The sequence below is a fragment of the Arachis stenosperma genome, chromosome 4 (assembly GCF_014773155.1).
Source record: "Arachis stenosperma cultivar V10309 chromosome 4, arast.V10309.gnm1.PFL2, whole genome shotgun sequence".
Classification (NCBI taxonomy): Eukaryota; Viridiplantae; Streptophyta; class Magnoliopsida; order Fabales; family Fabaceae; genus Arachis; species Arachis stenosperma.
The window spans coordinates 37,910,103-37,922,103 of NC_080380.1; the positions used below are offsets into that span (position 1 = coordinate 37,910,103).

The following is a 12,001-nucleotide window of genomic DNA, read 5'->3' on the forward strand; positions in this document are numbered from 1 at the left end:
TGAAATCATAGAAAAATACAAAAACTCATAGTAAAGTCCAGAAATGTGAATTTAGCATAAAAACTAATGAAAACATCCGTAAAAGTAGCTAGATCCTACTAAAAACTACCTAAAAATAATGCCAAAAATCGTATAAATTATCCGCTCATCAATTTTATGAATCAAAATTCCCTCAAGGAAAAAGCAAACATCATCCCAAGAATGATAAAATAACTACTTTGTTAAAGGTCCTATCCAAAAAGGACCAGAAATAAAACTTTTTGTTAAAGAACCTATTAAGGACAAAAAGTTAGCAGCCGTCCACAAAATATACCAAATAAAAAAATAAAGTGTTCAAAAATAGTCCCACAAACCGGGCCTTAAGAGCAAATTCAAATAGAACCAATAAAAGGATTGGAGTCACCATCAGGAGGGGAGGTTGGGTCGGTCACAGAAGTCGGAGGAACAGGAGGGATCTCTTCGGCAGTAAAGGTCGGAGCAGCCCCAGGTTGAGCGGACGAACTTGACAGGAACCCCTCGGATAAATCAGCCTCAAGAGGAGGGGACTCCACTAAAAGCTGCCCATCCGTTTTCAACTTAGAATCGGTAGGAGGATGAGGCACACAATTTTACCATCAACAACAACCTTATCAGGGTGAAGAGGTGAAAGATCCAAGTCGGGAGCCAAAACTTGAACCTGTTCTTTGAACACCTCAAACACCACCTCGGTGCCTTCAGCCACAGACTCTTCCAAGTCTTGGTAACCCTTCCTAAGCCGATCTTGCTGCTCCCTAAGCTCTATTTTCTCAGTAAACAAGCGCACATAATTCTGCTCATTCTTCTCCTTCAGACCATCAGCCATAACCAAAGAGCCCATCAACTGCTTCTCCCTCTCGCGAGACTTCGAAAGCGCCTCCTTAATTTGTTCCCTCTCCTCCGTCAACCTCTTCTCATCCTCATGGAACATGGCTAGTTGACCCTCAAAAGCCTCTAGAGAATGTTGGGTTGCATTCAGAGGAGTCTTTTCCAGTTCATTGAGTAGAGAAGTACATACCCCAGCAGTACGAATCCCTCTCCAGATTAAAATTTGGAGATGGTTTTTAATGGAGGCATCATCCATAGCAATAGTGCAATGCGAAAGGATATGCCTCTCACAGAACTTCACCCCGTTAAAAACAGAGTCACCAATGTTGGTGACACTAGACTCTGAGGTTTTTCTCTTCTTTGAAATGGGTTCCGAGGAGGGAAGAACTAGAGGGGTAGGTACAAAAGGGAAGAAGAGGAGGGGGAGGGGTAGAAAGATCTACCGACTTGGCCAAGCCGAAGGAGGTCACACCTGAATCTGGCTTTAGAGGAGAAAAAGTAGTCGATGTTCCACCTTCTTGCAATTGAGTAGCTTGGGCCCGGGCGTTTCTCTTTGCCTCCTGAACTTTTTGGTACACTTTAGATCCGCTTTTCATTTTTTCTACAAAAGAAAATAGGGAACGTCAGTGAATAAGTCAGAAATGACAAAAAGTCATCCACGAAACAAAATAGTAAATAACTACCTAATTCAGTACGAACATAACTCCGAGTTCCGAGGAGGAACTTTTTTGTATCGAGATTTGTAGCCCGCCCCCAAGCTTCTTGGAAAAACTCAATTACAACCTCTTCGACCTCATCCAAATCTACCAGATGGTACTTTTGGACAGAAGCTGCCTCTACCCAGTATAAGGGAAAACGAGGCTCATCATTTTTAGTAAGAAAGAAAGGATGGTGACCCTCTACAGCTCGGACTTTAAAAAAGAAATTTTTGAAATCATGGAATAATTCATCAAAAATCGAAAATACTTTCCGACCCTGGATGGCATGGAAAGAGACCTACTGTTGCTTGTTTTTAGACGAAGCACTAAAATGCTTGGTAAGATGAAAAATAAATAAGAATATCTTCAGGGAAATCGAAAAATCAAGCTCCCGACTGACAAGTTGATATAGCTTCATAAAACCCCAAGAGTCAAGGTGAAGTTGAGAAGGAGCAACTTGGAAGTAAAAAAGAACCTCAGTTTCAAAATCAGAGAAAGGAAAAGTCAACCCCAGCCTAGTAAAAAGGCAATCATACATAAAAATAAAAGGGGGGATCTGAATCGACCACTTTGCCAAAACAGACTCTGTCCTCTAAATCAGGGGCAACTAATTCATATTTGACCTCATCCTCCCCAGTGTCACAGCGCCTGTGGTGTTTCTAAAATTCATCAACAAAAACACTATCTACCAAGGGAACCTCACAAAGGACAGAGGCATCTACCCATCTTAATAGATCCTCGGGAACCCTCGAGGACATTTTTTGAACAAAAGGGCGAGACATAAGGGATGATATACCTACATTCCGCAAAGAAAAAGAAAAATCATCAAAACAGAGTCGCATGTGAAAAATTTTCTTTAGCAAAGCAGGAACTGTTGACAAAATCACAAAAGAAACAACCTTTCGGGAAAATACGCAAAGTCTCTAAAGTTTCCTAACTAGTACAATGGCAAAAACTACAATAATGGCAATAAAGCCTACCCAAAATCCCCTTAACAGAAATAAAGAAAGTGTTGTAAAAACAAGAAAGGAAGGAGGTAGTGAGAAACCAATCTTTTTTTAGAGAAGAAAGCTGTCGACGGAGAATAGGACAAGAAAGGCACCAAGCACCAAGAGAACAGAAAGCAGAGCGCTGAGTTGAAGAAGAAAAAAGAAGTATACTCAAAGAGAAGACGAAAGAGGGGTAAAGGAAAGAGAGGGAAGGTATTTATAAGACCTTAAGGGTACAATCGTAAATTAGCCCACTCATTAAAAGGGTGCGCCGTTACCAACGTAACCGCCCTCCACGTGTAAATGCAAAAGCCAAACGGTAGAACCAGTTGATTAGACGCGACGATTGAAGATTCAAAATCACGTCGGCTCCAAAACTAAAATCACGTCGATTTTCCGACTTAAAAATAAATATCAACGTAAGCATCCCCGAGTTCAAGTATTACTCGAATCCAACTCATAGTAAAGAGATCGGACTCAAGTAGAGGCACTGTTCATACCTTGGCCCAATACATAAGCTAGGCCCATATCTAGCTAAGAGGCTTAATCCAAAAAATTGGCCTTCACTACCTATCCGACCTCCTTAAAGAGCTCGGAGTCAACGTAAGCAAGCACTTAACACTTATCCAAGTGAATAACTGCCTCCGTAAATTTCGCTCCCACTTCCAGAAGGGAGATCTTAACAACCCTAAGATAAAGGATGGTTATCCACCATTAGAAGTGGAACTACTTCAGCGGTGGTTATTGGCTCGTCTTCTATAAATACCCTAACATACTCAGGTAAATTTAAGTTCCAATATTCTAAACATGCTTAATCCTTTACTGACTGAGGTATCGGAGTGCCTTTGCAGGTACCACCCCCCATTCCTCAAAGCATAAAACTCGGACGGAGGCTCTTAAGCAATAACAGCGCGGAGGCCACCCTGCTTCAATGTTTGGGCCTTTCATTCAAGCCCAATCATCCAGTTCTAGGTAAACCCCGGAACAGAACCCTACAACCGTAGTCTAAACCTTATACTCTAAATACTAAACCTTAAACTATGAACTCTAAATATTTGCACTGTAAACACTAAACTTTGAACTCTAAATACTAAATCATAATTCTTGATTCTTAACCTAAAATTCTGAACCCTCAACTATTTCTAAACTCTAAATTCTGAATTCTAGACATTAAAAATAATTAAATCAAACTTAATAGATATGTGAATTTGAATAATTCCAATAATCCATGAATGCTTACATGATAATAATCCATATCCTAATAACAAAAGAATCATATAAATCTCTTTTTTTTTTAAATATATCAAATTAAAAAAAATCGAATTCCAATATAAAAAAAAACACTCAAAATATACAACCAAAAATAATCTTATAAAAATGTTTTGCACGTCTTAATTTCCAGAAATCACGCAAAACTCCATCGTATATTAATTTCAACATTATAAGACTAATTAAAAAAATAACATAGAGTGATAAAAAAATAAATCAAAAATTCAAAAATATAAACTATCCAAAATATAAATTAAAAAAAATTAAAATTAATAAATAGAACAACTAATTACCCTAAAAAATCCAAAATACAACAAATAAAGAAAGATATTTTATTACACATAGATATCTAATTTTATATCCTGGAATCCAATTTTTATGCATGTGTCATACACAACAACAAATAATAATTTGAAATTTCATTTTTATTTTTTCCATGAGTTTTCAATAATAAATATTCTTAAAAAAATTAATGTGAAAGTACAAACATTTCAAGTTATTTTTAAATATGGTTTATTTCTTTGTAGTTTTGTATACTCTTGTATATTTCTAGAGACAATGATCAAAAGTATAGTATTGTTTCTTCTTGTGCAATGTAGTTATTTTTTTAATAATGTTTCAAATGTTTTGTTCATATATCAAAGGCATTTTATTACACATAGATATCTTAATTTAAATTAAACACAAAAAATCAATAGATACCTATTAAATATTTACATCCTAATATTAGTAAAAACATATAATATACATTCGAAAAAAACTACTTTTATGAATAAAATAACCAAAACTCAAATCATGAGAACGTCCCAAATGGAATTTTCTGAACATTCATCCTTCACTAAAATAATCGAGCAGAACCAACATGAAAGATATAAAAAATAACAAGAAGAATCTTGCAAACACCCATGAAAACAAATATAACAAATCTATAAAAAAAAATGAACATGCAAAAATAAAAGATCCTAAACATACGTTAACATTAGGTTCATGATTTTTGTGATTGACAAGTTAAACGCTTCCATCACTCAATATGTCCTCCATTTCAAATGAATCCATTTCGCAATCGACTTGAGGAGAGGACGGTGGTGTTGCTCGTAAATTTTGCCGCGAAAAGCAAAGGTATGACGTAGCAACGGAGATGCGTTCCTTGCGGGCTGGGTTCCGGGAAGGATGGTCGTGCGATCGATGGCACCTTTGGGATCGCAATGAACGGAGTGGCTGGGTGATATTCGGCCGGCAACGATTGGTAGGATGAACTGTGCGACGAGTGATGCTACAGAGGGAGATGTCAAAAGAGATGAAAAAGGTGTACGTAGTAGTTACTTTTTTGGTTAAGTACAATTTTGGTCCCTAACGTAGAGGTCGAAAATTTATTTTGTTCCTGGCCTTTTTTTGCTACAAAATGGTCCCAAAAGTTTTTATTTATTTTAAAATCGTCCTTCGGACGAAAATACCCTTCCTCATTCTTCCCCAAATCAACCAAAAGCGAAGCTGAACCCAGAAGCTGAAGCAGAACTTCGCAGAAGTAGAATAGAAGCAGAAGCAGAAACAACACCAATGAACTCAAAACTCAAAAAATCATTATCATCATCAAAACTCAGAAAATCATCATCTGAACTCAAAAGAACAACAACAAAAGCAGCTAGAAGCAGAAGAACAACAATAACAAAAGAACAACAAGAACCCAAAACTCAGAAAATCATCATCATCATCAAAACTCAGAACCTAAAACTCAGAAAAACAAAAACCCATAACTCAGAACTTAGAAAAATCAATCGATAATGGAATCAGAAGAAGAACAACAACAACAATAGAACAGAAACCAGATTGATAATCAAAAGCAGAAGCAGCAGAACCAGAAGAAACCAGAAACCGGCGAGAAACAGCGACGACCGGCGGCCGAGCGAGGAGGAGGAGTAGAAACGGTGAGCGGCGCGACACATCCACCCTCGTGGATCTGCTGGCGTCGACGTCGAGCCAGGAAAAGGAGCAGCGGCGAGATCTGGCAGTGAGATCCAGCGAAGACGAGGAGGAGCAACGATGGCGGCGGCGAAGAGCGGCGGCAGCAGCGAAGAACGGTGGCGGCAGCAAGGACCCTTCCCCTTCCCCCTCTTCTTCCCGAAACACCCCCCTTCCCCCTTCACGTTCCCTTCCCCCTTTCCGCTTTACGCTTTTTCTTTCCTTTTTTTATTTTTTTTAGTTAAGAGCAAAATGGTAATAAAAATAAAAAAAATTTGATAAAAATGACGATTTTAAAACAAATTAAAATCTTTGAAATCATTTTGTAACAAAAAAAAAAGGCCAAAAACGAAATTAACCTTTATTTTTGGCCTCTACGTTAGAGACCCAAATCGTACTTAACCTTTATTTTTTCCAATTCGTGTTTTGAAGGTGTAAGTGTGGAAAAAAGGCTTAATAACCATAGTAGTTTTTTAATATTTGTTTTTTAAATTTAATTGGCGTAGTTAGCTTAAGTTGGCTTCAAAACTAGTTGTCTCCCTATACTTGTTCATTTAGAAAACATCATTTCTGTTTTAACCCCATATTCTCAAAATGCCACATGATCCTCATTTTTGGGGATTTCACCACCATTAACCAACCATGTTAAAAAGTTTTAACCTCATTCTTGCTATCAAATAACGATCGGACACAACTTTTGCCACGTCTTTGATTCCCACAGAACTTGTAAATTATTTTAAGAAAAACCAGTGTCCAATAGAAGTATCTGCATTATTCGTAGAGCAATCTGCCCCCATCAACAGCAGCTTTGGTTCAAGAAAATTGGGACAAACAGGGATGGCTGTGCACCGAAGTAAGGTCCTAAACACGCTTATTGAATTCATATAGCTACCCCTAACTCGGAGATTTTCATGATCCGTTTATCCACAGCAAATTTCTGCTTCTTCAAACTTGAAGCTAGAGAGGCAACCTAAACACCGGTTTGTGAGAGAGCAAAAAGAACAGTAATTAGGTAAAAAACTTGACTACGCATCGTTCTGGGAAAGCAGGAAAAGACAAGTTCAAGTGTCTTGCCTCAGCTCGAAGCGCAAGAGCTTCACGGGTGGGTATCTCCCGTAGCCTGTCCATCAAATCTACAGTATGATACAATCATACAAGACGATTAATTCCAATCAGTCAATCACAGATAACCAAACCAAAGGGGGGAAGAACGAAGGAACAAATGTGTTACCTTTGTAAAAATGTTGATAAATTATGACTACTCTAACATTGCGAAGAACAAAAGGAATTAATTATGCACTAAGCTTTTGGTACTCGTCTAAGACATACGAGATGGAGATAGTGAAAAAGTATCTATCTCTTTTGTATCAGGATAGTTAACCAGACATTGTCATCAGATAGAAATCATGTAATGTCTGTCATTATGGGTTAGTTATATGAAAATACGCTATATTAACAATTTCCATGAATTTCATTAGTTGACAGTATGAAATAATTTTATATTGATAGTGTACAAAAACTATTTCCAAAATGATAGAAAATGCAATTTTCCTTTGGCAGTAAATATTTTATCAGTAGTTAATAAAAAGCTAGCTTACCATTAGCTCGTGCTTCAACTTTGTATAATGATTTTGCCAGCTGTTGATATTGGGTTCCAGCACTCCTATACAACATTGGAATCAAACTAATCAGGCATACTTCAGATAACTAAATAACTAGACATTCTTTACCTTTAGGGTTAATACATACATTAGCTCAGTACGCCCATATTTCATATCCCTCTCAGCGAGAGCTGCCCTTTCAAGCAATTTTTTGCTCTCCTTCTTCATAAAATCTACTGAAATGTTCAAGTCCCTCACACCCTTTTCAACAGTAGCATACTGCGCCTTCACAGGCATTCATGTAACAAGGTGGGAAAAGAAAACTAATTACCGCTGGAGAGATAATTGAAACTTTTTACCCAACCATGTAAGATTGAATAGAAATTCGCAGATATCAAAGATAAAAAAAATGCAAGTAGATCAAGGAGGCAAGTAGAATGTTCATCTGAAAGTACCTCCTCACTCTGAAATCGACCCAGTGTATTACGGTACAAAAACCTTCTTGGGCCTGCAAAAGAAAATTTAACATTCAAGCTTAATAGTTACAAGATCAGTTTAGATACACAGAAAAACATTAGATGTAACTGACTTGAAACAGAAGAAATATGGTAATACTAAATACTGAAAGAGTCGGAATGATCACAACTCCAATAAAGATATGCACTAAGACAACCACCAAAATATAACTGAATAAATGGGGTCGGCTACTCTGATTATTAATGCCCCTGGAAACTAACATAAACAAAATTTTGAGCCAAATAATTTGTGCGAGTCTTCTTTAATGTGGGAAGCTCATGCATATTGCAATGGGCCACCTTTTTATGTATTGTTCTAATCTTCATTATTTGATTAGGCAATCATTTCCATTTGTTGAGTGATGGCATTTATAGGATAGAATAAACATAGATTTCTTAACTTCACCTAGTTAGGCAAATCTTAAGCCTTTCAAGGATCTATATCCATCAGGATAGATATCAAAGATTGATGAAATCTAACCTGCGAGAAGGTCTTACTCTAGATTACCTTCCATGCCTACAAGATCATGGTGGCCTTTCATATTTTCAATGTATTAGGCTCCCAAATGATGCTTGTACTTTAAAGCATATGACACGAAACAAATTGTCAAGCATCTTCATGCATGAATCACAAGAATGATTAACAAAGATTGAAGGGAAACCATTATTCTCAAAACAAAATAAAAATAGAAGCAGCAATGTTCCTGAAATAGTTACCTAATGACGCAACAACCATAACAACGCTCCATCTGTTTCAAAATACAATTATAAAACTTGTAATCTTGTACCACCAACAAGGCTGGCTATAGAATTCATACGATATTGGAGACTCGTAGTTGGGAATCATGTTTAAAATCAAGCCATCAAAATTTAAAGCTCTTTTTTGTTGCACTACTCTCCATTTGATTTACTCTCTTAACCAGGACTTCAACAGTCCTTCTCTACATATGCTCAAACCACTCTAGGCAAGACATACCATCTTCCCACAGATGCTACAACTTCCTCTCTAATGCATTTGTTGCCAATTCTATTTTCACTAGTATTCATCCAACGTAACATCCACAATTAATCTAAAATTCAATTGCTTATCGTAAAGAGTTCCTAAGGTTAATCAAAGCATAAATCTTCACGAGAAAACAATAAGAAAATGTTTGATATTGTCATAAAAGGAAATTTGTATGTGTCTCTGCAAATTATGGGGAAAAAATACCTCGCATAAGAAGAAGGGCAGCAGAAATTGCAAAACCGGCACCTAAGGCTGGATTCTCTCTTGCAACCACCACTCCATCTTCAAAACAGTTAAGATCATAAATCAATGCTCTATATATTATAAAAGACTACTGAAATAACCCAGCTAATTCTATGGTTAACAACTTGTTTGAGGATTGATACATTTGTTCTCATAACTCACCCGAGAAATAGGTTTCAACAAAAGATTGGCAATATTCATTTTTCTATCCATTAATAATCACCTTTAACTTTGTTGAAAAAAGCGTTTTCATAATCTCTGTACTGTGATACTGCATCTGGTAAAAAATCCTGCAAAAAAGAAAATCATATAAAACCTTAATGAGTTTCGGAGCCACCCATATTTTTTTTGCAGGATAAAAAAGGATCCCCGCATAATCAGTTATTCCGAAATTCATACAAAATGTGACATGAGAAAGGAAAAAATAAACATTAAAGAAGTAATGGCACTGCAACAGTAGATAATCATTATGAAAAAAGAAAAAAGAAACATAAATCAGCTATGCCATGACAATAATAGATATTCGTTATTGACAAAAGTAGGAAAGTAAAAGTAAGGACGTCACAAATCACTTACAAAATAGAGAAACATACTTCAATTATATACAAGTACATCTCAAAATGAAAGGAAAATAGCCTTCACTTTCATCGTTTAAATGAATCAGATTTGGTTGTCCTGATCTTATATATCACTAATTCTTGATGCATTATTCATATTGTCTGAGTAAAAAATCATAATTAATTAGCAGGTTCAAGTGTTCAACAACATGGCATCATATTATTATTAGAGCTTTTCTGGACTGAACCTGATCTCATATGACATAGTGGATAGCATTGTTTTAATTCTACTTATTTTGTTTGGATTAACAATTTTAATTATGTTTATAATAGCATTGCTATAATTTGAAAATTCAAAAGATATATAATATAACTAAACTAGTATTTCGTTATGATAACATAACAGTGATAGGTGGTAGTAGTATGCAGTGAGAGTGGTTCCCACTTCCCACAGCAAATGTGATGATAGGAAAAATGATAGAATAGTTCTAGCAAAAGGGCAGCACCAAACCAGGTTTGATCATATAGCAGTGGCAAAGGTGGCAGTGTCTCTGAATTTTTATATTAATGGTGAAAGTAGTATAATTTGCTGTAACGCAAGAATGGTAGAGATAACTGAAGTACTTGTGCTGTTGGTGGCTTGGTGCCTGAACTGCTAGAGGTGGCATTATTTGAAGTGGGTGGTAACGGTAGTGAAGATACCACTAGTAATGCTGGCAAAAGCCAGTGGTGGTAGTGGTGTAGCCATGAAGGTGGTGATACCGATCGATAGTCGAGCATAATTTGCCGGTATTGAGGCCTATCGCATGCCAACGTGGGAACAGCTAGGAATCCATGGTCCCATTGACATGTGAGCTTGTATAAGCAGAAATGATCCAAGTCACCCATCTTTTAGACCTCTCAAATAAGAGGACACAGTATTATGACCTTATGAGCCATTTTAACGGAAGAACTAAGGCTCTACAAAGAACCAAGTCGAGATTGACACAGAGTAATAAATAGGTTTCAACCCGGCTCATGAACAATGATACATCAAGATCAAAACCAGTCATATCATGGACCCATTCTACTCTGTTACCATAAACTTGGTTAAGAAAATTAATTCCACTTCTGCATCGATTTTGTGAAACATACTCGACAATCATATCTTATCATATGGTAAGGGAAAAAATTGCTAAAGTTAGTACAGTAGTGTGAGAAGTGAAACCCTATTAACATTGTGTAATACTGTGCATTTGCCTTCCAATTCCAAATTCTACTGAACTAGAAATGAAATTCATAAACAAAATCGGAAAAATGAACGTAGCTGCACATCTGAAGTAAGAAAATCATGTGGAGAGATAAGGAGAGAAGTGAGCGAACCTGGAAGGTGCGGATATGGTTGGAAGAGTTGTGGTGGACGGTACGAGCAGATTCAATGGCGGAACGCTGGAGATTCTCAGCGAGGGAGGCCAAAGATGATTGTGCGAATTCCGATGACGGCGGTGGCAGGGGCTGAGGGGAAGCATCTGCGGGTGGAGAAGCTGAAGGCAACGACGAATCTATCTCTGCCATTAATTGTTACTCTCTTCTATTTTATTCTTGTTTTCTTTTGGATTCTGATCCGCGTTATGTTGCGGGTTGCACTGCTTTCGTTCCCTGTCTCAGCTTAAACGCCAATTATAAACCAGCAAAGTGAGTAAACTGGTATTAGCCTTCCACCGAAGTTTTAACATTTTCTGTTCACAAAAATATTGTGTGTGACAAAAATAATCAAACTTTTAACATTATTTATAGATAGAAGATAGATTTATTGAAATTAAATTTTTATATAAAATTGTAGTTGTTGTAAAATAAATAAGAGATATAAAATAGAGATGTATAAATAGAAGACTTTATTATTAATATAATTAGCTCAATAATTATTATATATATATAATAATATTATGTGCATGTTTGGGCGCCATTATTTTGTTAAAAAAAGATATTTTTTCAATGAAAAAAGATCTTTTTTTATTTTTTAACGTGTTTGGCAAATTTCTAGTAGTAAAAGTAAAAGCACTAGTAAAATAAAAAAAAGATCTTTTTTGAGAAGCTGTAATTTACATCTTTTTTTAAAAGATCTTTTTTCCTTAAAAAAAAGATATTTTTCATGTAATAAATAAACAAAAAAGTACTTTTATATTGTTATACCCAAACATAATTGATAGATAAAAAGACCTTTTTACATGAGATATCCAAACATAAAATTACTTTTACTTCTCTATAAGATCTTTTAAAAAAAGATAACTCGAAAAAAGATCTTTTCTTAGAAGCTCACCCAAACAAGCCCTATATGTTGT

General features: G+C 36.2%; 1 protein-coding gene across 2 annotated transcripts; it reads right to left on the bottom strand.

Moving 5' to 3' along the window:
- Nucleotides 1-6,364: 6,364 nt before the first annotated feature.
- LOC130973187 (RGS1-HXK1-interacting protein 1) lies at nt 6,365-11,369 on the bottom strand. 2 transcript variants are annotated; one of them, XM_057897627.1, is made up of 8 exons: nt 11,043-11,369; nt 9,347-9,413; nt 9,085-9,162; nt 7,815-7,867; nt 7,508-7,638; nt 7,357-7,421; nt 6,833-6,891; nt 6,365-6,728 (listed from the first exon to the last, which is right to left on the bottom strand). In XM_057897627.1, exons 1-8 carry the CDS (start codon nt 11,232-11,234, stop codon nt 6,639-6,641), a joined length of 735 nt encoding a protein of 244 aa, XP_057753610.1. In that variant the 5' UTR covers nt 11,235-11,369; the 3' UTR covers nt 6,365-6,638. The 2 variants fall into 2 exon arrangements, with proteins under 2 accessions (XP_057753610.1, XP_057753609.1); XM_057897626.1 differs by having other exon boundaries at nt 6,377-6,728; nt 7,508-7,644; nt 11,043-11,365.
- Nucleotides 11,370-12,001: the final 632 nt, after the last annotated feature.